Genomic DNA, 27,422 nt, shown 5'->3' with positions numbered 1-27,422 from the left:
TAGTCACCGCGTCCTCCCGGCCTCCAGAGGGCGCTCGTCCTATTTTGTGGCTGGTGTGACAAAAAAAGGGAAGGGTTTCTTCTTTCCTCTTCTCAGTATTATGAATGAAAGTCGGTGCTTCGATGTTAGCCCTGAAGTAGATTTTAACAGAAAATAACAACACGGTACTAACAACGAGCTGGACTAAGCTCGAATAAATTAGTTCGAGATGTCTGCGAGTGCGGTGTACGTGTTGGATTTGAAAGGAAAGGTAAGATAACGGACTGATGCTGCGGTGCTAAGCTAACGTTAGCCTTCCTAACACATTCTTCACTGACAGATTATGATGTGGCTCAATCTGCAGGTCAGTTTACGCTACGACACCAGTTTATATGCAAGGAATAGGGGTTAAACTCGCAAATAAAGCCTTTGTTCTGCACCTAAACACAGTGGTTTGATTCATATGATGTGTAAAACAGCTAAAGGCCACGTAATGATAAGGAAACAACTGCAGGCTAATAAACAGGTGACCAGCTGTTACCCGCATGAGGATGCCAAGACAACTAAACTGTTCAAATATTGTATGATATACACATCCGTGGTCATCAAGGCGTTCAATACTTAATTATGTAGCTACTATTAATCAGTAACCGTTTTGCAAATACTGATACATTTGACGTTAAAGTCATGAGCTACGTTTAAATTGATGGGACGTCATATTGGACAGCTGTTGCAGCAGCTAGCATCCCTGCTTTTGTCAAAACGACACATGCATTATTTAAGGTACCCATTTGCATCATTATTAGTTGAATCATAACCACATAGTTGGCAATGGTGTTGCCAGAAATTGATTGCCAGGTTTTAAGAGTTGAGATCTATATTAAAAGTGATCAGAAACATGTATCATACATATGCAAACAACTGACTTTAGATACAGTATAAAGTTTTAGCCTGTGGTTACTTACTGCTCACATTAAGGCATGTTTATGTCATGATTATAAAATGCTAATAGCCATTATAAAGGACTGTATTTTGATTGGAATTCCATCTTTGACAAAATAATGGCAAAAAAGGCTACATTCGCCCTGTCATAGTAGCCATTGTCTCATTGCCAGGGGCGTATTTAGTCGTTTGGGGGCCCAAGGCAAACCCAGTCAATGGGCCCCTCCATATCCTTGTAACTCATCTTCCTCAGAGCTAGACTGGCCTTCCCTGGGTCCACTGTCTCTTTCTGAGAATCAAGGCATGAGACAGTGCTAATCTTGTACATGGTAACTTAACGCAACTAAATGCATTTCCTCAAGTTCTGTACTTTAGTTTGATTTTGAAAAAAGTGAATACATCATTTAGTCCACTTTGTCCTGGATTTGAAATCTTTAATGGTCAATTGACAGCTTATTTGTCCCACAGTGGGGAATTTACAGAGTAATAGTAACAAACAAGAAAGTATGAAGTGAAAAACATTACAATAGGTAAATATTGAAAAAAAGAATTTAGTAAAGAAAAAAATATGCAAATATCAAGCACAATATAAAACTGGAAAAAAAATCTAATGAAAGAGGTGATTATTTCCGACTTGGTTGAAAATAAGAAAAAAATGGGGCAAAAGTGTTTTTTACCACTTTCTTCCTGAATCAAATTTTCAGATGTGTTGTAACATGGAATAGCCCGCTGAATAAGAAGGGAAGGAGAGTACCCAAAACGATCATTGAAGATTAAGCCTTTTGATGTATTTTGAAGCATTTGAAGTAAGATTTAGAAAAAATAAATGCTTTCAATTGAAGAGAACTTCATAAATCAGTTTTTAAGAGATGCTTTGGGGGCCCCTGGGAATCTTGGGGCCCCAGGCAACTGCCTGTGTTTGCCTAATTGTAGCTACGCCCCTGCTCACCGCTATGTGTATAACATTTATACAGCCAGACGAAGCTGATGTTTGCCATCAGCTGCCCACGGTTAACTTGGATTAAGAATGATTTGGCATCTGGAAAAATACTGTGCGTATCTTTCAGGTACTTGTGTGCCGCAATTACAGAGGAGATGTGGACATGTCAGAGATCGAACACTTCATGACCCTCCTTATGGACAAAGAGGAGGAGGGGACGCTGTCTCCAATCCTGGCCCATGGAGGAGTCCGTTTCATGTGGATTAAACACAATAACCTCTACTGTATCCTTTTTATGCTGTGTCATTGTGTGATATTTGTACATGAAGATCATCTCTTTTTTATATTTAATGCTATGGATTGTTGTGATAATTCTTGACACATTATCTTACCAGTGGTTGCAACATCCAAGAAAAATGCCAGCGTCTCACTGGTCTTCTCCTTCTTGTATAAAATAGTCCAGGTAGGATTGTTTGCTCCTGTATGCTTGGTCTTGAAGGAAACCATATATTTAGCATTATTTCTGATTGTGGTGTACTCTGTATTTATAGTGATATCCAACAGGATTTTGAAACAGTGCGTTTGTTTTTCAGGTTTTTTCAGAGTATTTCAAAGAACTGGAGGAAGAGAGCATCAGAGATAACTTTGTTATCATATACGAGCTGATGGATGAGCTGATGGACTTTGGATATCCTCAGACCACAGATAGCAAGATTCTGCAAGAGTGAGTACTCTTCAGGTTGTTTCTTTAAGACTCTTAATACAGAAAAATAGTTAAATTGAGGCAGTATTTTCCTAAGTCCACATCAGATTAGAATTCAGTGTCCTTCTTTCAAAAAGGAAAATACGTTCTCACACCCATTCACCTACACACACACATTTTCATTCATAATCGCTGCAAACAGAGGCTGATGAAAAGTATCAGGAAGCTGAGAGTGCATCCTGTGCAGTCGACAGTGTTTTTTTGTGGGTTTCCGACGAGTGAACAGCTATCAAAGATCACTCATATCACGTGTCACAAAGAAAATCTGCCAGATGAGCAGCTTCAATCAACTATCATCCACTATTGATAAGTGGATGATAGTTGATTGAAGCAATCTTTCTGTTGGTGCCAGAAAAAGATGTTACCTCTCAGGGTTCAGACTCAGAGACACACTGCCCTCTGGTGGTCTGTAAAACTAACAGCAGTCTCTGTATTAAAGGGCTAAAAAAAAAGCACATCTCTACTGATGCAATGGCCCTTTATGTAAACCATTAAATACTTAAGATTTTTTGAGAGATATGTTAATATCATATATAAGCTCTTTGTTGAGAGGGTGTGATAGATCCAGTCACAGTTGGAGCTTGAGAAAACAGTCCTACTCCCCCACACTGCAGTAACACAAATGCAAAGATTTTTAACTAAAATTCTAATATAAACAAGCTGCTTTATCCTTCTCTGACTTTCATCTAACAGTTGACAAACAGTACCTGGTTAAATCGCCTGGTAAGAGAGAATACCACAGTTGCTATAGATAGAACAAATTAAATTAAACATAATGTCGTTAAAACTAAGTTTATGAACATGTTTAAAATGAAATCCTCCACGTAATGCTTGTGGTCACACACAGCAGTCTCTAAAACACATGGAATGTAGTTCTCTGGTATTTTAACTTTAGATTCAACTTTGCAAAATGCATTTTAGTGTTCATCTGAATGTATCTTTATTATTTCTTTCTTTTATTTGATATAAATGCCCATCAAAACGTCTGGCCTTAGAGATGCTAACACTGAAGTATGACAGAATTGGGGCCATTTATTAGATTAGGGTCATTTTAAGAAGAAAAAATCATGAGTTCAAGAAAAAAGTCATATTGTAACAGGAATGGAAAAAAATGTTAGAGGTTCACAAGAAAGATGTCTTAAATCACAAGAACAAAGTCATGAATTATTACCTCCGCCAAGGAGGTTATGTTTTGGGTAAAGTTTGTCTGTTTGTTTGCCTGTGAACAACACAACTCAAAAAGTAACGAACGGATCTTGATGAATTTTTTAGGAAATGTTCAAAATGGGATGAAAAAGAAGTGATTACATTTTGGAGGTGATCCGGATCACCGTCTTGATCCAGGAACTCTTTAAAGGATTCTTTATCATTGTTAGATAGGGCTGTTTTCACCATATGTGTATATAACTCCACCAGAAATGGTCGGATTGCTTTGCAAAACAATACAAGACAAGGTCACCATAATTTCTGAGAGATATAAAAGTAAGATCCAGATTCTGGCAACATTCTGGATACTAATATCCAGAATATGAAATATGTACTGGGCCATCATAATTTTTAACATTGTCGAGTAACAAATTGTGGTACAAACCTGCAACTAACGCTTTTTTGATTTAAATTAAGATTTGAAGAGATGTAAAATGCATTAAGTTGCAGTTTTGTGAGGTGGAAGTCTTTTCAGGCTATGATTTGTCTACATGTAGAGCAACATATGGGGGATCCCAGAGGAGCAGTGAGCCGTCTGCACTGACATGAGGAATGTGGATCATCTTGTGAAGCAGCTGTTAATGGTGGAAGTTTTTATCATTAACAGTCGATTGTTTTCTAGATATTCTGTAGAAAAAAGTAATCTCCTGTCGTGGCTCTTCAGAATTACGCCTCAAATACACCAGATACATCTGCTGTGCGACTCCATTGTGCTGTGTCTTGACTGTGTTTGTCACTAGCTGCGTGTTCAGTTCAACAAGCTGTATGACTGACAGGCAGCTTGAGTCACAGACTGAGGAGTTCCCGTGCTTCCCACTCCATTGATAAGTCTCTCTTCATTCATGTTGGGCTGTAAAATCTCAAACTTGTTGACTCCTGGTCTGGCTCTGCTCATAATGTCTGTTTGTCATCGTAGTCAAGCTAAATACAAACTGATTTCGACACGGCTTGTTTTATTTTAAAAATCACTGGGTCTTTTAAGGAAGTGTCCGGTCACTACTTCCTATCCTGCTCAATCTTCTCGACGCTGAATTTATGTGTCACAGCTCCGCATCCATCAAAAATAGGATGGCTGTGTATTACCTGCGACATGACGGAGCAGCCAGGCAGATGTACTGCAACAGAGTGGATCCAGTGTAAGTTGACATATTAGTCTGAATGAAAACTATTTGATCTGTTTGTCGGGACGGAACGGAGACGGACTGCAGACACATCTGGTGTATTTTAGCCGTTCTCTAACACGCTTGATACTTCACTATGATACTTTGTAATTAGGTGTCGATTGAATGTTTCATTTTACCATTTAAAATGAGCATCACAGGGTGTGTGACCCTCGTTGCAGAGATTTATTCGAATTGACTGTTGTGGAGCCGTTAAATCTGCTTCACAGATGACTTTCTCATCTCTGTAAATCTGAGAATCAGATGAAGCTTGATGTCTCGCTTGAACGTTTAAACTCTCAGCGCTGTGGTTAGCACAGATTTGTGGATGACCGTTTCAACTCACAGACCTGTGGTTGATGCAGACGTGCAGAAAGCTAACTCTGGGTTTCCCCCAGACTTCAGCAATAAGTCAGGCAGTCCTCCCTTTTAGTAACCATGAGACTCTCTCTTCTTCTTTGATGCCGTCTGGGAACTCACCACCGCACACACTCGATTTCCTCTTTTTCTCTGTTTTGCTTCAGTGTTTACATTTTTGTCTCACAGATACATAACCCAGGAGGGGCACAAGCTTGACACTGGCGCCCCAAGACCCCCTGCCACAGTCACCAACGCTGTGTCCTGGAGGTCAGAGGGCATCAAGTACAGGAAGAACGAGGTCTTCCTGGACGTCATTGAGTCAGTCAACCTCCTGGTAGGAACTCCTTCTTTTAGAAGTGCTGTTGCTCAAGGAATGACAGTAAACTTCCTCCCTGCATGCGTCAAAACATCAGTTTGGTGATTTTGCTGTTAGCTGGCGACTGTTTTGCCAATGATTGTTGCAATTCTCTTGTTTTTCAGGTTAGTGCCAACGGCAATGTTCTCCGCAGTGAGATTGTTGGCTCAATTAAGATGCGAGTCTTCCTGTCTGGGATGCCTGAGCTGCGGTTGGGCCTTAATGACAAGGTTCTGTTTGAAAACACTGGAAGTGAGTCAAAAAGAGCAAAATGAAAATAATTATGTTGAATATTTCATTTAGGAATGTTTGCTAAAGTTGGACAATTCCTCCAGACTCTGTCCAGTCGTTCTGTGCATCCATGTGCATTTCATATGTTTAATTTTGTGTATGATTGTTTTTCCCACAGGAGGGAAGAGTAAATCAGTGGAGCTGGAAGATGTGAAGTTCCACCAGTGTGTCCGTCTGTCTCGTTTCGAGAACGATCGCACCATCTCCTTCATTCCTCCTGATGGAGAGTTCGAGCTCATGTCCTACCGCCTCAACACTCACGTGAGTACAACGTGTGGAAGCTGGCCAAATGGGTAGGGATGCACCGATCCGATCCTGGTATGGGGTTGCTAACTATGATTTAGTCTACAAGGTATAAAATTTTACAAATTCTCAATTCTGTAAATTTTGAAACATGTTTTTAACCAAACTGATTTTAAACATTTGAATACTTATAGTTTAAATAAAAAATAACTTCAGTAATTCCATATATACTCATTTTTTTTTAAGGTTTTAAGGTTTCTATATCATTTTCGGGTTTTTCCCAACAATTCTCCAAAGGTTCAGTATTTGTTTGGCCTTGTGTTTTCATACTGTGAAATGTTTCAGGCACATGTTACACAATCAAAGCATGTAAACCACTGTCCTCCATCACAAAGTTTTGCACAATCAGTGTTTTCCCCCAGATGTCCTCTATAACACTCAGAGCAGACAGCACAGTTTCAACATAACACAGACCAGTGCAGGGACATGAGCTTACACTGTGGCCTCACCATTGTACTCACCAAGTAAGAAATATTACCCCTGACTCTGAAAATAACAGACAAGGGTTTAAAACCTCTTTCTGACTGACAGAGGGATGAAGTGCTCAGAAAATTACCATTATTACGCACTGTCTCCTTGTCTATAATTGTCAGCAGGTTAATGTTACAGCTGGGTGACCTGTTAGCCATGTGCTGGGATTAAGCTAACATAAACATACCACCAAACATAAGGCAATCTCTGTTTGGGAGATCATTTCTTTGTTGTTGAAAGCATGTTTATGTTATTAGAGCTGAGTAGGATTTGCCAGTACCAAACAGTTCATTCAGTCACTGACTCTTGATTAGTGGATTGGATGGTTGAAGTCTGAAGAAGCAGGGCATTTTGGCAATTTAACAATTAATTCATTTGACAAACAGAATCCTTGGTAACCAGTGTTCCTTACAAATGTGGCACCATTTAAAAAGAGGAATAAGCTTTCCAGTGGTATAAGATCATACACTGTATAATTATTGGACGTAGTCTCCCCTTTTTGAAGCAGATTGGCTATAGCGGCCATATTGGAAGTGACAGGAGCTTAGAGTACAGCTATAGGGAGCCCGTCAGCCATGTGGGCTGAGCTGTGCCTCTGATTGGGCGAGCTCACGATCTTAATATCCTCTAAACTGCCAAGTTCGGAAAAAAAATTGCCCCGTACAGTGTGTGCTGTGAAATTAGCGATTCGGACAGGAGACGTTTTTTGAACCAGGCTTCAAATAGGTTAACTTCTGCTGTGAAAACTCTTTTTTGTGGCTTGGTGTGTATGTGACTTCCTGTACTTCCAGAGCCAGCCTCAAGCAGACACTCGAGAAACAGCAGATTTTAGTACTTCAGCACCACCTCATAGTTTTACACCAGAGGTTGTCACTCATAAGATATTTTGCCAAGAAGCATGGCTACAACAAAGACATGATCTGACTTTTTTGTGCTATGTTGAGTTATGTACAGCTAGTCAGTGATACTGCAGACCTTCTGATTTGTTTACACATGTAAAGAAAGCAGTCATTCCTTTGATATCCAGGCAAACAACTTAGTCTCTGCTACACTTAGCTGACTCGTCCTCCTACTCTCGGCATTGACTGGCAAAATGTGGCAAAAGATGATATTTTTAGCTTCCAGCCAACTCAAGTGGCCTTGTTAAATGTAATAACTGACCCACAACGTAACAAAACTGAGGACAAAACATAACAACTTTTTGTTTTTCTGCTCTCACACTACATGTCACTCTCCCTTGACCTTTGTTTTGAATTTCTTTTCATTCTGTGTGTTGACAAGATGGCACAATCTGTATCAAAGGAGATGATGAGATCACTGACAAATTCCCCAGCTTGGCAGAATAAAGATGTGAAACTGAGTGACATCATCTCATAGGCAACGAGGTCTCCTGAGACTGCATTTTAAACCGGCCTGAGCTGGCCAGGGAAACATGCAATCAGCTGACTGGGAGTCTTCTAATCTTGCATCCAGACCAGCAGGACAGTTATAATGTGAAACCCTGTTTTATTATGTGACTTTTCTCTGTTTTTGTGAAGTTCAATCACAAAAAATATGATGTTCTCAAAACCTTGTGGTTGGTTTAACTGCAGTAACATCTACTGACCACCAGGTGGCAATGGTGTCATATCTTATTGTATACTAATATCTACATTTCTATCTAACTGCCACTTTTGAAATGTCATAATTGAAAGTGAAAATGTGTGTGTTGCAGGTGAAGCCTTTGATCTGGATTGAATCTGTTATTGAGAAGCACTCCCACAGTCGCATCGAGTACATGATCAAGGTTTGTTAGTTTCACTTCTTACATCAGCTGTCAAGTCATTCATAGCAACATTGTTGTTGTTGTGGAAAATTGGCTCCATAGTGACTTCTCATCAGAAAATGAAGAGAAACAGGATTTATCATTTCTGACGTCCACATGGGAAAAAAAAACCATCAGAACTATGTCAGCAGAAATCAGCACATTGTAATGTTTTAAAGACCATGTGGGGATTTTTTTTGTGTGTTTCATGCTTTCACACCATTTTAATGCATATTTAAATCTTTCATTAAGCTCTGGTTTAATCCTCCGAGTCAGTCATGACAACGTGTTTAACTTGACCTGCTTGTTTTATGGCTTAGGCGAAGAGCCAGTTCAAGAGGCGTTCCACAGCCAACAACGTGGAGATCCACATTCCTGTGCCAACGGACGCTGACTCACCCAAATTCAAGACCACAGTGGGCAGCGTGAAGTGGGTGCCTGAGAACAGCGAGATTGTCTGGTCCATCAAGTCCTTCCCTGTGAGCAGAAACTCTGACTCATGAGTATCGTATAGACGGTGAAAGAATGACAGTTTTCAAGTTTTACTTTTGATTGTGGTTGCAGTTCGCTTCTGATTTTACCTCCCTGTGATCAATCAAGTCACTTTCTGCATCTGTCTTTGAGTTGGTGTTTATAAAACTCTGATTAAGTTTGTCTAAACTGAGAGGTTTACGGTTTGTGTTGTGACTCGTTACAGGGTGGAAAAGAGTATTTAATGAGAGCCCACTTTGGTCTGCCGAGCGTGGAGGCTGAAGACAAGGAGGGGAAGCCGCCAATCAGTGTCAAGTTTGAGATCCCGTACTTCACCACCTCAGGCATCCAGGTACATCTCAGCACACACACACACACACGACCTCTGGGAGTCAGTTTGAGAGAAGTATCTCAGAGGCAGAGGTAAAATTAGTTTAGACATGATGCTCCAAGGAGAACTGAAATGAAGACAGATAGATGTAATCACAGGAAACTGTTGGTCAAACCGTGTGTTGATCATTCCTGTTTGGTAATCCTCCTGGGACACAATACAAACACATGCAGCACTTTTGTTTTGCTGCCTGTTTACAGTCCGGTTCACAGGCATGCATGCATACTCCACATATCTTGTGGTTTTCTGTTGTTCTTCTGTCATCCTTGATTTAGAATTTACTGCACGCAGCAGAAGCGTCTCAAACAAACTCTCCAGAGCAGGAATTCAAACAATGCATGTGTGTGCACTTTGCGTCCAGAGGGGGCAGTAAAGCAGCGCTGTTTAACCGAGGGGACTCCTCATGTGGTGGAGTGTTTGTCAGAGCGGACTGAGTCATGGCCCTGTGCCCCTCGGGTTAATCACAGCGATAGAAAATGTCATGCTTGGCTGCACGTTAGAAGATTTATTGGCTTTTGATTGCAATTCCCATGATGCTTAAAGAGAAACTAATGTTTTCTCCTCATGTTCAAATGAAAACTCTGACTGACCGCAGGTTTATACAGACGTCCTGCACCTACTGTGTAATCACATGATTATGTCTGCAGCAACACACTAACACAAAACTGACTTTCACCATGTCTTCATGTGAGGAAACCTGACAATCTCTGTTTGAAAATATCCTGTCATTGTGCAGAGGTAAAAGACAAGTTTTCAGCAGGTGCGATTACAAGCTAGTGACATTTCCCAGATCTCATTTGACGTGTCCAAAAGAAGGGGTTCTGAAATTAAAATATTCAGCAGAGACGTTGTAATCAGGGGTTGTAAATTACTGGTGCATTCTTAGAAATTGTTGTGTTCGAGGAGTAAAAGAAAGGGTCAATATCAGTGTCGTAAATTAGAAGGGAAGTGAGTCTTTAATTATGACTCATGATTTCACTCAGAACTTCAAAATATTTTTAAAAAGGCATCATATTCAACTTTTACTTTAGTAAAGACCTGTATTCTTAACCCAAACAGTGAAGAAGGAGTCAGAAATAATCTTTTTCCTCCCCTGGAACAGTTTTGTAAAGTCTCTTCTTTCCGTCCAGCTCCAGGGTCATTTTCCCTCCTTCTCCACATTTCCTATGACGGTCAATAAAAGGTTATTAAGTTGTGTGGATGTGACACAGCCCACTCGGAAACAAGCAGCTCACTCAGATGTTAATTGAAATGCATAATACTTTAATTCAGGGCAATTTTGGCATTACAAGTAAGTGCACTTGTCAATTTTCGAGGTAATTTGACAGATGAGAGAAATTATCTTTGATTTCTTTCCTACTTTCAAACTTTTGCCAATCCTTTAAAGAGCAGATGTCAGGAATAAAAGTAAGAGCATGAGGTCACAGTGCAGGTGTGGAGCAAGTTTATAAATCCAGGGAATAGGTCTTGTCCTCTGTTCTGTGATGTATTTGCTTGTTTTACACTGCATAAGACAATGTAAAAGTTCAAAACATCCAGCAATACATTTTTAGTGATAACCCACTTCACGTCTCTCATCATACAGTGGTGATAATAAACACATCTGTTGATTTTGGGCCTTTGTGCCATAAGTGATAGGAAGGCTAAAGAGACAGGAAGTGTGGAGGTTGTTCCAGCCTCTGCACACAGGTCGGCGCTTAAACCACGAGGTCAACCCACACCCTCACTATAAGTACTCCTTCAACAAATGCAAAGGTCATATTTAAATCAGTCCCTCTCAGCTACAATCAGACTCGCTCATGTGGTTTTCAATAATTTACTGTCACTTTGTATTCAAACACAAGAAAAGACTTTTTCCCCTCTGAACTTTAAGCTGGACACATCCCTTAGTCACTGCGGCCAGTGATCAGAGTAAGGTGGTCAATTTCTGACATTTCTGTGCTTGAATTTAGTTCTTCTGAATGATGACAAGTGTGAGCTTGGTTTAAATCCAGTTAGAAGACTCATATGGAGTCAAAACAGCAGCAACACTGTGAGGAAGGAGAATAACTTTGTCTTAGACCAACAGGTTTTGTCATGTGCCCTCCTTTAGAGTCGTAGTAAAACATACTTTAGCTTTTAAGCAGAATGAGTTTAGCGGAGGTAACAGTAAAAAAAAAAGAAATGTTAGCAACATCCAATCATATGCATGGGTTGGGCATGCAGGCATGTGGCTCCAGGCCAATTTCTCAAACAAGGCCTTTGTAAAGGATGTTAATAAAATGACTGGAGACATTTTTAGAGAAACAACAGAATAGAAACAGAAAACAAATTCACAAGATCTATAACTCATCATAGACTAATGTATGACGTATCAAAATTGCAACAAGAATGCATTAAACACTTCTGAATGTATCACCTTGAGGCAGTTTACGCTTGAAAAGCTATTTTTGCCTCTTGAACCCCATTTTAAAAACTAATCAGAATCAAAATCGCATTTTTTTGTTCACATGCATAATTTCATAAGTAAACAATGTGGAGGACATATTCACACATTTACATTAAGAAAAGTAAAACAAATACAAAGCATGTATTAAAAATGTGACGAACCAAAGTTCGGGAGTGGAGGAGATGAAGCTGTTTTCAAAATCTTGCAAAATCCACAGTATGCCAAAAATCCCTGGATGTCCGACTGATCCAGGAAATTTTCTCAGTATGCAAAGGGCCAGTCTACCTGGCATACTGTTTCCCACAATGCATGGCGCTAACGTTGTTTGTCTATGCCAGTGGCAGGTTTTGGTGAATTACCGCCATCTATGGAATGAGTCGGCATTACAACTACAATACAACAACACTAACTTGAGACGTTAGAAGTGGAGTGATGCGGAAAAAACACAAGTTAATTTTGTTACTTCCAGTTATAAAAGAGGTGTTTACTTCTACTAATTCATTAAAGCCCATATAAACCAATACTTGACTTTTTAAAACCATACATGGATTATAAGGAAGTGTTTTTTCCATCAGCTGTAAAAATGAAAATCCCTTTCAGATTGATTTTAAGTGATCAATATAACTTTTGGTGTCAGATTAAATATCAAATATGATGATTCTGCTATGATATGATCAAAATAACTAAAATGTCTTGATCCTCCTAGGGCTGGGTGATATGGCCTTAAAATTTAATTTTACGATTTTAGACGATTTTTTTCCCTAACATTTTAAAGAAAATGAGTACAAATGACAGGGGGAGCTCAAAAACAGTTTTGTTTATTTTATCACAAACTTAATTAAAGTAACCCCCATTTGACTCTTGGAATTGAAGTTTCAGCTCTTCTTCTGTTTCAATAACTTAATTTTGAAGTTTTAAAGGAGGTAGACTTATTTGCATTCATATTGAAGCTGCACCATTTTGTACATTTTGAATTTAAAAATACTGCTAGGAAAAGCGTCTACAGTACTGTTTCAGTGCACTACAACACTGTTCAGTTATATCCTACTTTTGAATAATTAAAAAAAAACACTTTGTTTTAGCCTAGTTTTATTTTCTTTTAAAGCTGAAGCCTGTTTATCCTGTAACTTTAATACAAACAAATAAGCAAAAATAAATGCTTTTTATTCAAGTGTGGGCTCACAAAATTCCTGCCTCCCTGCACAAGTCAGTGCCCTGCTTGTCAGAGCGCACCTTGATGCTGGTTTGTTACGTTGCTGCGCTCATCAGCGAATAGATTTATGCTGAACGGAGGGTTATATGATTGATATATCCCCCGGGCCTAGATCTACCCAAAGTTTGTGTTGAACATTTATAATAAAGGCAAAATAAAACCCATCACCTGTAGCTCCATTTTCTGGAACTGAAAACCAGAGTAGTATACCACAAAACAGACCCAACAGAGCAGTCTTACTGCATACTACATTCATATGTAGAATAAAGTAGGCAGTTTGGAAAACAGCCCATGTCTTATAATTTGTGGCATTTCAGGAAATTCACAAGTGGTGCCTTTAAAGTGACCAGGTGCTTTCTTAAATGGAGGTTTCAATGCTTGAGGATGTGCATGGCAGAACAGTCTGTTCTACTCTGTTAGATTGCTCCTTCAGTAATCCTCTGATGAATGAACTTTAACTGATTGAATCTGTTATTAAAGACGTGGAGCAGAGCCGTTAGTTCTGTTAACATTTTGTCCGAATGAGTCAAAAAAAAATACGCCGAAACCCGTGAAAGAGACCAAAACAGTTTTTTCTTCCGTTAAATTTGCTTTTTCTTCAACTGTCTCGAAGGAAGCCACCTGAAAAAGTCTGCCTCTGAAAACCACAGAGCACCCCGGGGACTTTTCTGTGTGACACCTCGACATGTGCACCACTAAATAGTTGAGTCATCGATTAAATGGCTCAGCACAAATGAGTTTGATAGTCTGATTTCTCACTTGCACTGAGGATCCCCCTACACATCTCACAGCTTCAACTCTCACATAACATGAGATCACATCACAGGGGACCCAATAAGAACAATATTCCCATCAAACTGAAGCGTTTCTCTTATTACAGAGCAGGAGCTGACTGGGTCCCAGACTCTAATGCAGCACGCTGCGTGTGAGAAGAAGCCGTGTGAAGTTTAATTAGACGCGTGTAAATATCAAAGCATGAGAAAGTTCCTCTAAACGCCACCACTAAGTGCAGGGGCCAGCACATGTCATATGTGTATAATGCACGTCACTGCACCTTGTAAACTGGACTGGAAACGGAGGAAGCCCTCACTTTGGCCTGCTGGCTGTGAGAGCAGAGCTGTAGTTACTTTTTCAAACCTCCTGTCTTTAGGTGATGTCGAGGGAAGCCAAACAAGCTGGCAGATACTTTTAGGGGCCACGGCTTCGACCAAAAGCCCGATAAATCCAGACCACACATGAAGTCTGTACTTACCAAACGCGATACAACAAACATCCTCTGTGCCCCTTCTCATCTTACAAGCCATAATGATATTTTGCGGAGGATGGCTTCTGGTGGCGTTTTTGCTGACTGCGTAGCCACGGTCAGACCGGCTGCATGTTTGGCTGCTGGGTTCAGAGAGAAGTGCTGTGCAGGCAAACCGGCTGATCCCGTGTCTATGTGTTTGTCGTCATGTGTCTGGTGGCTCTCGCTGCCTGACCTCACTGTGTAGTGGATGGTAATAACAAGGCGGCCACTGCCGGGGACCGCCATCTCCCGGCCCACAAATTCCTGCTCTGTCTGCCCGGTTTTCAGCTGCGAAGCGGCGACATTTCCCAGAGAGGGGTCGCGTCAGCCCTAAAATGGCCGTGCTGATAATTGTGAGAGCGCGGATCTGATTTCTTTTCCACAGAAAGTTTTGTGTGAAAGTTGTGACTGCGAAAACACCAAGCAGGGAAGATCTGTCTGTAATTATTCTTGTAGAGCACAGATAGAGAAACCACAGGATGAAACGCTCCACCACAAAGAAGAGAGTCCTCATGTCACTGCGGTTGAATTGTTAAAGAGGATTATCCAGGTAAATAAAGCAACACCTAAAGATGGACACATCGAGACACTGGCCTACTTTTCAACTGTTCTTCCTCTACCTTTTCTAAAGAACGACGTGCAGCCGTGTTCAGTGATGGTCAGACCGGCAGGTTATTTTTAGAGCGCCTTCTCGTAATTCTACTGCGTTGCAACACCACTGTGGTGAAATATCGGTTTATAACTTGTGAAAGTTGTATCTCAATAATGCCAATTCTGCATTTTTGTCCCCACAGACCCTAAAGAAACAGTGTGTTACAGTTATGTAAATTCACTATGTGTGTCCCTTGAAAGCTGTTCTGTTTTAGCTTCCTCCTTCTCAGTGACTCATACCACAGCTTCCTCATCAACAACACCTCTTACTACAACTCGTAACCTGCTGAGTACGACACTGAAACTTGATCGTGAACATGTGTGAAAACTAAGTGAGATGTTTGCAGTGCAATGACATGCAGACACAAAATTAAAAGTCAAAACTATCTTAACAATAGTACTCCCAAAAAGATTTTTGGTGCATGAATTAAATTTAGTGTTTTGTAAAATTGTTCCTAAAAGGAAAACAATGGTACACGTTAGCGTATAATTGCAGCATTTGATGCAAACTTATCAAAGCAAAGTGCATCAAAAGTCCTCCTGAATAGAGCATAAAAAAGGCAAAGCAAGTTAATGCATGGATCATGATTCAACAACAAGATAATTCAGATTGCTAAACACAAAACATCTTTACAATAAATACTTTGAAGTAAGGAAAATAAAGACAAAAAAAGACAAAAATTATTGCAAAATTTGAGAGAGGATAAAACTGTCCCAAATAAAGGTGAAATTAAAAGGTTCTCAAATATAAGAATAAAAGCTATGATACAGCCTTGATTTTAGAGAACTGTATGCTTCAGCAGACTTCAAATTTTCTACATCAAACACTGAACGTGCCCCCAATGTTTGGTTCAGACTCCAGGGACGGAAAAAAAAACAGTGCTTTTATTTTGAAGGGTATTTTTTAAGCAGCAGACGCCATTTAACCAGACTCCCTAACAGTTTGCAGTGATAATACCCTGTAATACCACATCATAAATGCAATTTCACAGTGGAGGAAAAAAAACTTGCCAAGTGTGTTTTCATGTGCGTATTTAGCATGAAGGCACACAGATACAACACAAACTGCATTTTATATTGATTTTTACATGAAGGACAAAAGAAAAAGATTATGTTAGTGACACATGTACAGGTGCCTCTGATGTCTTTATTTGAGTTGCAGCTTACCGTTAATGTGTGATGGTGGTTCCCTAAGCTGTAGGTTGTTTGCACTGTATGAGAAATTAAAATCTTATGGCCCTGAACCTTAAGCGCTTTATAAACCAACATGTTTCTGGTGGATATAGAGGAATCTGAGTGCTGTGTGCTGCATCAGCTGTTATCTGATGGAGTCTTTACGGAGACCTTAAAGACACTGCTGCAGAAATCCTCCATAAACCTTAAACTCAGTGTGCAGGATGGAAATGAAGCACTGATGGTGCTCATTGGTTTCTCTTACATGCTCAGTCCATGGGTGTATAAGATCAAATAGCACCTTGATCTCTTTACAATGCATGCTGAGGCCTCCATGTTGCAGGATGCAAAAGGGATGAGTCATAATATTTGAATATTTGAGCAGTGGTTAATATCTTTTAAGGGCCAAATCGCTCTGGTGACTAGTTTCCTACCTATTTTTACAAGGTCCTGGCTAGGGATGGGTACCTTCCACATTTGAAACAATACGTTACCAATTCCTGGTGCTTTTTGTGTTAATGTGGTAAAAAAATATCAATTTGTTTAATAATAAAATCTATTTTCTTTTCAATTTGACATATTTATTCTTCAATTTATAACCTAATAATGTGTTCAGGTCCAGCATGGAAATTCACCTACTCTTTCACTTCCTCACAGTCATGAGGATGCGTTTAGGTACTTAAACATGGTACCTTTTAAGCCCTGTTTCCACCAAGCAGACAGGTTCGGTTCGTCTTGGTACGGCGCGCATTTTGTGGCATTTCCACTGACTTATCCCGGGACAGATCCTTAAAAACCGAGAGGTGCCGTCCCACTTTTTGGGACCCTTTCGTGTGGGTGCCAAACTGAACCGATCCGCTCTCGGAAGGTGGAGCAACAACACTGCAGACTGTTCATTGGTTGAAAGAATCATCACTTACCCCGACAGCGGCTGCATTTCTCCTGGTGGCACACAGACTTCTCTGAAACAAAGCTTGATTACACTTTGTATGAAAGGGCTACATGCCAATCACAGAGAGGACAAAATGCTGGATGTCTTCCATCTATGCTCTTTTTTTATTGTGTCACGTTTTTATTCTTAATTGGATTTATTAGCGGGGTAAACCGTGTCGCGCTGCTACTGCGTCGCAGAGATTTGCTTTGGCATTAAAACAAAACTAAGGTTCAGTTTTGAAAAACTTTGCACAGAAAGTGAGGAGTTTAGCTGAAGAGACAGTAAGTTATCTGTAAGTCTATAAGTTGGCATTTCCATACATTAATTAGATATTTGCAGATAGTTTTCATCACACAAGAGGAAAACTTGCATCATTTGAATAGTGTGCAAACCCAGAGGATTGGGTGTAAGAGGAGCTGTAAAAAGACTGTTTCCCCACTGTAAATGGTAATGTACGTATGTTTATTCACCTGTTTCCCTCTGCAGGTGCGTTACCTGAAGATCATTGAGAAGAGTGGATACCAGGCCCTGCCGTGGGTGCGCTACATCACCCAGAACGGAGGTAGGAACAAGAGTTGAGCAGTGCTTGTTGTACAAAGTGCCCATATGTGCAGTTATTAGGCAACAGTTGGGCAATACAGCGCAACGTGGTGGGAACCAGCTTTGAAATGATGCAGTTCTATGAAAAGGGGATACACTGTAGAACATGAGGCAATGTGGCAACGTCCTGCGAAATGTGAGAAAGTGAACTTACTTTTTTTTTTCCTCCTCTTGACCTCCTCTGGTCTTTAGATAACAGAGGTTGCACATGTTGGTCTTTTCGCTAATGTTGCCACTAATTGCCAAACATCCTCATCTCATTTCCTTTATGTTTCATTCATTCTGGGTGGAAAGCATCAGCTGCCTCCTCCTGATTTCTCTAATTTACGCGTTTCTTTGTGCATTTGATTAAGTTTTGTTCATTTCCTCCACAGATTACCAGCTCCGGACTCAGTAGGCAGGTGGAAATCAGAGGGGGCGGAGTCAGGCCACTCGTCTGCTGTCTGTGGCAGGTGTCAGTCATAAGATCAACTCAGTATCTACTTTTTATTTTGTTTTGTTTTTATTTTGTATTCGTTGAAGGTCTGTTAATTTCTGATCAATGCAAATAGTAGAAGGAGCCTTCGGTTAGACGGAAAAAGAAGTAATTATCATGTGTTACTGTGGCGAGGCCAATGAGAGCAGGAGTAAAGTTTACATCCAACCTAAAAGAAATATCTTTCAAACACTTTGTTACATTTGCCGTCAGAAGTTACTGTAATCACCTCCACAGGTTCAAAATAAACGCTCTGGTCAGTCGGATATGAAGCTGCTTTGTTCTGCTACAATTCCAATCTGTTGATGATCTGTATATATTTGTTAAATGTTTAATTCAGTGTTATTTGTTGTAAATTTAAAGCTCACTCTTCTTCTTTTTGTACCATTGTTACATGCCAGAGCGATGCCTTCCTGCATGGCTGTTGTGCTTTCTCCTCGTCAGTGTGACTCCTCCGACAGTCAGCTTTGCATAAAAACATGAAGTGCGGTCATTTCAGTTAAACGATGAAATAAATACCTGTTCTGAGTCCCAGTTTTCCACCCAGGCACCTGTTTCCCTTCTCCTCCATGTGTAACCATGCTGTTTTAAATCATTAAATGTCTATTTAGAGAAAAGTTTTCCATCGTCTGACTGCGTCATTTCGAGCGTGATGTCACCGAGCTGACATGGCGTCATCTGCAGGCACCTGTCCGACAAACAAACGAGGAATGCTGAACACAGGGGAAAACTTAAGAGAAGAGGGGTCTTGTGTAGCCCTGATGGTTCTTTCCACCCCGCGATGGAGGTCCTTTCAAACACTGCGACTCTTAATAACCAGGGCGCGTGATATCATAAGCAACCGAGCAGCAGCTCTCCGTAAACATGCAGGAGAGCGGGATAGGATGTGACTCAAGCTGTGGTCAGCGGTTGCAGACATACTCGAGAGAAATGTAGGATGGACGCAGCACAGACCTGCTATTGTTCGTGCCAAGCCAGACTGCAGTGGTCCTACATGAGGTCATTCCTTAAGTTAGTCTTGTAAGGGGACTGTGATATTCTGGATTCATGTGAGTCACTGTAAACAGGTGCTGACGGCTCAGCTCGTGTCGTAATAACACAGCAATGTGAGGTTTGTCTTTAAATATCAGCACAGGAAAGACTTTGTTCTGTCTGCAGAGCTGCAGTCAGAGAAGTTTGCATTTTCTTTAAGTTATTATCCTGTTTTTAGTTACACACAGATTTGTCCTGAGATTATCAAAAACTGAAATCAAACAGAATTTTCTTTCATATTTAGTAGTATAAAAGGTAGAGTGTGGTTATTGGAGTGCTTAGTGGTATATAACAGTCAGTCTCTAGATTGAAGAGCTCCAAAACTCACCTCTCATGTTGATGTGCTGACATTAGCCTTTGAGGACAGGAGAAGCTTTCATTTATGACAATATGTTTTTATATTTCGCCGATTTACTGCTAATTTAAATGTACTTGCAAATTTCCCACACACTGCACCTGCACAGATCTGTTACTGTCACGAGGAGAATTTAGCGCAGACACATTGATGACAAAGACATCAACATGACAGCACATGATCAACACGAAAAGAGAACATAATTAAAAATATGCATCATGAAAGCAGTGCATTGGTGACTGATGAGTAATATAAAACACCAGTTTCGATAGAGTGCCGTCATAGATCCAACTGTAGATTAGAGACTTTCTAGTATCTAAAACTGCATGGGACAAAGGGTCTCCTCTGATCCTCGTCCTGGATGTTCTGTACCTGCTCCCTGAAGATCATACCTAGAACAAAGGGGGCTCAGTGAGCATGCGTTGATCTTGTCGGCTAAATTTAACCTGTATTGATTATAATCAGTTATGTACAAGCATTTTAGTTAAGCAACCTGAACCAGCTTTTTTTTTCTTCTTTTTTTTAAATGTTAAATCAGTTTTTCCCCAAAACATCACTTTTATTTTATTTTATTTTTAATCCATGCAGGAAATTATTCTAAATAATATTTTTTTTTCAATTTTTTGAAATATTAAATTCTTTATTTTTAAATTTGAATTCATGCACTTTATTTCTTTTTGTTACAAAATAATTTAATTGTAATTTTTTCAATTTATTATTTAATAAACTAACCATCATCTCAACTTCTTTTTTCTTAATTTCGTTTGTTTAGTTCGTTAAGCTGTATGTTTTTCTCTCCCTATTTTCACCTTTACTTTCTGTAGTCTTATTATTTTTTATATTTATTCATTTTTTAATACATATATATGATCCATAGAGATGCTTTTGGCTTTTAATTTCTCTATTCTTTTTTTGCCCATTTTTAATTCACCTTTTTTTTTTACTTTGTTTTTTTTACTAAGAATTTTTTTGTACATGCAGGTGTTTTTACTTTTCTTAATTATTATTTTTTTAAAATATTTTTTTCCCATTTATTGAAAAGGACTTCTTTATTTTTTTTTCTTCCCATGAAGGTGCTTTGGCTAAAGTTTCTCATGAATTTATAAGTCCGACTCATTAAACCCTCCTGGCACTGCTGTCAGTTAAACACACTTACTCATCATCTCTCCTGCTCTCGTTCTGGATCTTTCTCTGTGATACTTGGCAGAGCCTGTGAACACTTGGCTCCTGATGAGAGGGTCGCATTCATAAAACAAGTTCAGCCTCTGAGGAGTCCGAGGCGAGACCTGACGTACACTTCATGTTGCGTGATTATTTAGAGAAGCTCTGGTTGCAGGAAAACATGAGTATCCTCTCTTATGTCCTCAAATATTTACCATAAACATTCGCTGTTTTATGTAAGCTTTAACGTTAGGGTTATCAAAACTCATTTGAATAATACATCAACGTAACTACAAAGAGGAATGTTACCAAGCAATTTATGCAATGATGATTAACACGTAATGAAGTACATAATTTTAGCTTTGATTTGTCACTAACGTATGAACTTTCTCATGCCACAACTAGGCCAACAGGTTAAAGCTTCACCTATTACCTGAGGCAGTTATCCCGTCGCCATGCCTACAGTTTGTCACTGATTTTATGATAGGTGTAGATACAGTCAATGGAAAATAACTATGGTTACTCAACAGTGCTGTGAAGCAACAGGTAGAGAGGTCTGACAGCGTGGCAGTGTCAAACACAGGTGTGCCACCAGGAACCTCCATGTTTATCCACACACGGAACCCCGGCGCCTAGCAACGAGGGATATCCTCGCGTGTCGCATCAGGACTCTGATCTCTGCGTGACGTAAAGACAGGTCGTTCCCCTCCCAGGCATGCGGGGTGCCCCTGTGATCAGTGTGTGAAGCGTCTCGGCCTCAGTTGTGAAATACAAACAGCTGATGAGTCACTTTGAGACAGTAACAGAGAAAAGGTGTTTTACTACACAGTGTGAGGGACTACCTCCCGCACAAACCTGAAGGAGCTGTTGCACCGGCAGCTCAGTGTGTGGTCCGGGGCCTGGATTTACTGCAGGGTATTCCTCAAGAGCCGGGAAATTTCCATCCTCCTGTGTAGACTTTAGAACAATATTGGTTTAAAGAGCTAATAGCTGAGTGCTCAACCGTACCGGCCTTGAGACGCTGGTTGTAATCTCAGAGTCTCCAGCCCACACATCGCTAACAGATAGTGTGCAGAGACAGCCGAGGGCGGTACGTGACAGTGGGTCATAAAGCCTCATCAGTGCCTTCTCATGGAGCCAGTCGCAGGGGTCAAAGTGCACCACACTGTAAATACTCTGTCACTATATTTACTTCCTATGAAAAAAGATCACACGTAACTATTGTTTTGTTTCGTCTTTGCCCTGGAAACTGACTCATCAGCAGCAGAGTCCAAAGTTTGAAAGATCAGCAAGAAGAGAGGAGCACATATGACTGAATTATCAGAGGCTTATTTCATTTCATCATACATACACTGTTATTAGAGAGCTGCTGACCACAACCTGTGGCTCTGGCCCCCAAGAGGCCCCGAAATAAGCAAGAGAGAGGTGGAGAGGCGAAGGTGGTGGCTTAATACTGTTAAGGCACTGTTTTAAGCATCCTAACAGTGTGAAAGCAAGTGTAAGCAACATAACCTGTGTCTTAACTGGCTGCTGGTCGAGCAACACACAGCCAAGTAAGCCATGCCCCTATTATGCAAAACCCATAAGTTTTATGACTTCAAAACTTATGAGTCATAAAAAAATTAAGCACCATCAGAATTCATATCACTTTTATGGTGTTGATGCTAGTTAGCATAGCCTAGCATGGCATCAGGGCTGCGAACCTTCAGTATTTGTAACTGTGAATTCATATAGAGAAGACTGTAAAGAGGAGTTAAGCATGTATAAGTCTCAACTCCACGCCAGCTGACAAAGTTTAGTAGTGAGCATGTTTTTCTCTGCTGAAAACGATGTCTGGGATTAATTTTGTAGTGATGGTGGACACTGGAGCCACACTGTCAGACAGAGAAAGGACAAAAGAGCAGAAGAAAGATAAACAGGAGAGAGATAGAGCACGAGCTAAAGGCTAACATGCGGGCCAAAGTGTTTGCGCTAATGTTCACTCCATCCCACAGTCAGCAGTTATTCTGCAGTGGTCTGTTCAAACTTGAGAGTCTATCAATAAAATGAAGAGTGAGGTTACATTAGCTCTGCTTGGCAGATGACTGGCAGGACATAACCAGGATTCACTAACGTTACACATTACAGACATGTCTTAACGTTAGCTTGATGTCACGTTTCAAACCGTAGCGCCACGTAACTCTACTGATAAATACCTTACGTTGGCGGGTTGTATCCAGTAAAAAGTTGTCTTGAACAAAGAAAGTTTGTGTCCAACGGAGCTCATTTTAATTCCAAAACAAACACATGACTCGCTAAAAGTAATTTAGGACAGTGTGCGCGAGACTCCGGGCCAGAAGGTGGCGAAGGAGTGCAATTAAAACAGATCCTCCTCACATCATCTTTAAGATTCAAACTGTGTTATAACAAGGACCATTCAACTCCTGTATTTTTTTGTTACCAGTAGTCAATATTAAGACTGTCACAAAGATTTGTGCGATCTGCACAACAAACAACATCCTCAAACCCTCGATGCTGACAACAAAGACTCCCTAGAGAAGAGCTTTTAATGAGATATGTTAAACAGGATTTTTTTCTGTCTTTGACAGAGATTTCACTTTGGCCTCATGTTCAAAAAAAATAATAATGAAGAAAGCTCTAAAGAGATGCAAATGCTGTGAGACATAAAGCCAATGTGAAAGCGTTACAAACTGCAGTCCCTCAAGTGTCCACTTGAGGCTTGCTGCAGAAACATCCAAAACCACATACACACCAAGCCAAAAAAGCTGATGTCTATGTTGATCAAATTTATGAGCTATACCTATATATGGAAAAAAAGCTGACTTGACTGACAAGTGAGCACCTTGTAGCTATCTGCAAAGAGGATAAAGACCCACCTTTTTACATCATCCTAACTCAAACAAAGCCAGGTTGAGCTCAGCATTTCCAGCATAGCCCTCGACTGGCTTCAAAACTCTGTATCAGAAACAGATGTTGACATCACAGTGATTATGTCTATATCTTGTACAGTCTACTTCTTAATCTTAGAGATGCAGTGACTAGAGTCTATTCTGGTGTTTTTCCACCTCTGCATCTCTCTGCTTCCCCATGTACTCCCCATCTCAAAATAAATACTAAGGCGACAAATCAGCTCATAACACTGCATAGATAAAGAGGTTTTAAACTGAAGGGTTGCAAATAATTTACATGTAATTGAGAGTCTTTATACTTATTTAAAAAACTTGACAAGAAAAACAACCATGTCATGTTGTAAACATCTAAAAAGATTGTCATATGGGACTTTATTGTAGAAAAATTTAAAGGTTGAGTTCAGCATTTCTGAGAATTTTGTATATCTGACGACGATAGGCTTCAAAACTCTTCATCAGAAACAAATAGGTGACATCACAGAGACTACATCCGTAATTTATTCAATATTATACTCAAGTGGCATTCAGTTTTTTTCTTTTAATTCATAAGTGTTATTCTTTCTCAAGAATGCTGACGTCTTTTTGCTTTTAGTTTGTAGCCTGAGTCAGCAACAAGTGGCTTTGAGAGCTTTCCGAGTCAAGCGCTCCAGCTTCTACCAGACGACATAAAAACACAAGAGGCAAAAATCAAGCAAAATAAACAGAGGGAGGAAAGAGGAGAGAAAGAGGAAAGGACAAAATGTACACAATGTACAGAATAACAGACAATGAGATCCAGACCCAGAAGTCTGGAACGAGTCCCTGACATCCAGGCCAAGAAGACCGAGGTCAAGAAGAAGGAAGGACAGTGGAGGGAGAGACGGTTTGGCACACGGCTCGGACATTTGTGCTTGTGGTGTAACAAACACAGATGCTTTGGTTAGAAAAAATTACAGCGTTTCATCTGCAGATTGATATCTCCTGAGAAGAAATACAGAAATGCTGAAAATCTTTACATCTCAGAGTCTGGAAAAGTTTTTAATGTGGTGGCTTTTATCTTCTGTATCACTGTATATCTTCTTAGCTCAAATTTCAGAGTTCATTGTATATATTCCTGGAGAACTACCCTGGTAACTATCATAGTATCCAAAACAAAGTGGCAAAGGCCCTCACCGCTCCCTGTCAGTTTGTTTTGACAGTTACTTAATGCGTCCTCTTTACACTCATCTGAACTGAAAGTCAAAGCCCCCAGTAGCTCTTCAGCTCTCTATATTTACACATCTGTGTTTCCTCGACGCGGTGAAGCTGCAGTGCCACGACATGCCCGGCGCTGCTGAGGGATTATGTGAAAATGACATATCCGAAATGACGGCTCTCTACATCCTGAGGCAAAAATCTTCAGGCCAGTTTGAAGAATGTCCTCCTTTGACAACCGTCTGCGACTGCGCTGGACTCTGAAAGTAAATAACCATGAATACGCAGAGATGTGTCCAACGGAAGTTGTGTTTGTGAGAAATAGATGAAGACAGAGCAAAAGCAGCTGTGTGTTGTAAGTTTTAATACAAAGAGAGTCCGTCGCTCCTCTCTGAACAAAACCGTCAGAATAAAAGTGGCTTGAGGCAGCTGGCTAATTGAGAAGTGCTTTGTTGTGGCACAATGGAGGGTAAAATCCTCCGCTGTCCTCTTTGAGAAAGCACAGGACACCTGGCTGTTAGATGAAGCTTCAAAGGCTTGTTAACTTTCTGTTCTCGTTTCATGTCTGGATAAAGACAGACAAGTGCACGGCGAGCGCCGAGACACCTTGCGTTTTGGATAATGACGATTCCAGATTCTTTGCAGCACCGCAGAACTCAAACCTCTGCTCTGTGTCCTTCACATGGCTTTTTTAACCAGCTACAAATCTTTAAAACCTACATCTGGATATTATCTGGACAGTTACAGCTGTAATAAACATTGACGCGCACATGAGAAACCCCCTAATTCACTTTGATTGTCCACAAGAGCGCCTTTTGGTTTCGCTCCCTGCTACTGAAAATATTTGTGTTTTCCCCTCTGCAGCTCCTCTGGACATTTGATAGGCCCTCTGGACGGCGGCCGACATACTTTCTGCTGTCTTAATGCCGGCCCGTAGCACCAAATGATATTTTAGCACAAGTGCATGGCAACAGCAAAACAAAGAGGCACAAGAGGAATTCTTTGGCCGACCACTTTTTGAATTACTGATCATGTAAAAACCCGCTGTGGCTCCCAGATTGCAAACATCAGTCCTTGGAGCCTGCATGCAAACCAGCCCTCTAAATAGGCCTGTCTATTTCTGTTGGGCTGCGGGGGGAAACATGTGTTTGACATCAGTGTCACTCACTCCACGCTCTGCAGCGGGGCTTCATTGTCCCCTTATGGCGACTCCACTTGAATTCACTTGTGACAAAAACTGATTTCAAAAAGTCATTAGATGAGCTCATGTTTTAGGACAGTTTTAGTTTCGACTCATTTAGAAAAAGGTTTGGTTTATGCTCTCTCTTTTCCCTGGACAGACAGCGGCAAAATAAACCCGCTCACAAAGTACAGCGTATCCTGCGCCACAACAAACTCTCCAAGACTATCAAACCATGTTGGACATGCTCGACATCAAAGGGCCCCGTCAGAAGCAACTCTAAATCACTGAAACTTGATCAGCAGTGGCAGATTGGGCAGGAGAAAGTGAGTGTGCCGCTCCGTCCTGCTCGAACTACTGTTTAGGAGCTTGTAATCAAAAGAGTGAGGAAGCAAAGTGCTCCAGCTGTGCGTCTGATGATGCAGTGGAAAAACACGCTTAGCTGCTCACAGGTGTGGGTTTAAAAGAGCCACAGCTTTACGGTTTTTCAGCAGAGGCTGAGAAGTTGGATCAGTGATGCGTCATATTCACAACAACCAACTACAAGCAGGATGGACTTTTACTGCAGCAAACCTTTGCCTGTGTATCAATAGGTACAGCTTGCCGTCTTCTCCTCTAGTGGCGAGATGTGGTATTACAATACGGACGCCAAGACGTGCTGGATTGTTCAAGTTGGTCCATGGTCCATGGTAGCACAGATTCATGCACTGATTTGAAGCAGCATTAGAGCTAAAATACATATCACCCATCTTTAATACTTTAGGCTTTGAGACCTAAACTCTAGCCGGTCACCAGGGGGAGCTCTAAATGTCATGGCTTCACTTTTGACAGTTTGTTCAGCCTACGTATGTTGCGTGTGCTGACTTTAATAGCAGTTTCAGTTCAGTTTTGAAATAAGTGCCGGAGTGACTCATCTGTCTTTGTTTATGTATTGGTTATGTAAAGTTGCGTCGTAGTGAGGGCTCTTAACGCACTCTGTTTTAAAGACAATCTCCGAGTATCCGTTAGTCTGTCAGCTGGTGTTTTGTTTTTGCTTCTTTCTATGAACGTTGAGCTATTCCCACATGTATTTCTGCTCTGATTTATAGGTCTTTCCTTACGTTTAAGCCTTGGAGACCCTTTGTCTGTGAGTAGAGCATGTAAAAACATTTTGTTATTGGCAATGTTACTTAGCTTGGTCTGTGTTTTATACTGATTTGGTTTATTCTCTGTAATGTTACAGTTTTACAGTTGTGGATTCAGCCCCAAGTTAAGTCCAGGAAAAGCAAGCCCTGTGTCTTTTTGAAAAGTGTGGATCCCTGTTAGCTAGCTGTCTAGTTGCACTCACAACACGTGCTGCGAGGACAGAATATTGCATACTTTCTTTTTTCTTTTATTTTCTTTGACAGTATCATGGGCAGGATCTTAAATTCTTTTG

At 40.5% G+C, this 27,422-nt stretch overlaps 1 protein-coding gene across 1 annotated transcript; it reads left to right on the top strand.

Annotated features, from left to right (window-relative positions):
- Nucleotides 1-60: 60 nt before the first annotated feature.
- On the top strand, nucleotides 61-18,812 carry ap1m1 (adaptor related protein complex 1 subunit mu 1). The gene is made up of 12 exons (XM_074689591.1): nucleotides 61-250; nucleotides 1,989-2,145; nucleotides 2,257-2,324; nucleotides 2,455-2,585; nucleotides 5,537-5,684; nucleotides 5,831-5,957; nucleotides 6,115-6,257; nucleotides 8,485-8,556; nucleotides 8,895-9,053; nucleotides 9,272-9,397; nucleotides 17,607-17,682; nucleotides 18,095-18,812. Exons 1-12 carry the CDS (start codon nucleotides 209-211, stop codon nucleotides 18,115-18,117), a joined length of 1,272 nt encoding a protein of 423 aa, XP_074545692.1. The 5' UTR covers nucleotides 61-208; the 3' UTR covers nucleotides 18,118-18,812.
- The last annotated feature ends 8,610 nt before the right edge of the window (nucleotides 18,813-27,422 follow it).

This window comes from Halichoeres trimaculatus, unplaced genomic scaffold (genome assembly GCF_033239565.1).
Source record: "Halichoeres trimaculatus isolate MK-OKI-2021-1 unplaced genomic scaffold, fHalTri1.1 fHalTri1_scaffold_15, whole genome shotgun sequence".
Taxonomy (NCBI): domain Eukaryota; kingdom Metazoa; phylum Chordata; class Actinopteri; order Labriformes; family Labridae; genus Halichoeres; species Halichoeres trimaculatus.
Note: the sequence above shows the minus strand (reverse complement) of the source record. Positions and strands in the feature narration are given on the sequence as shown.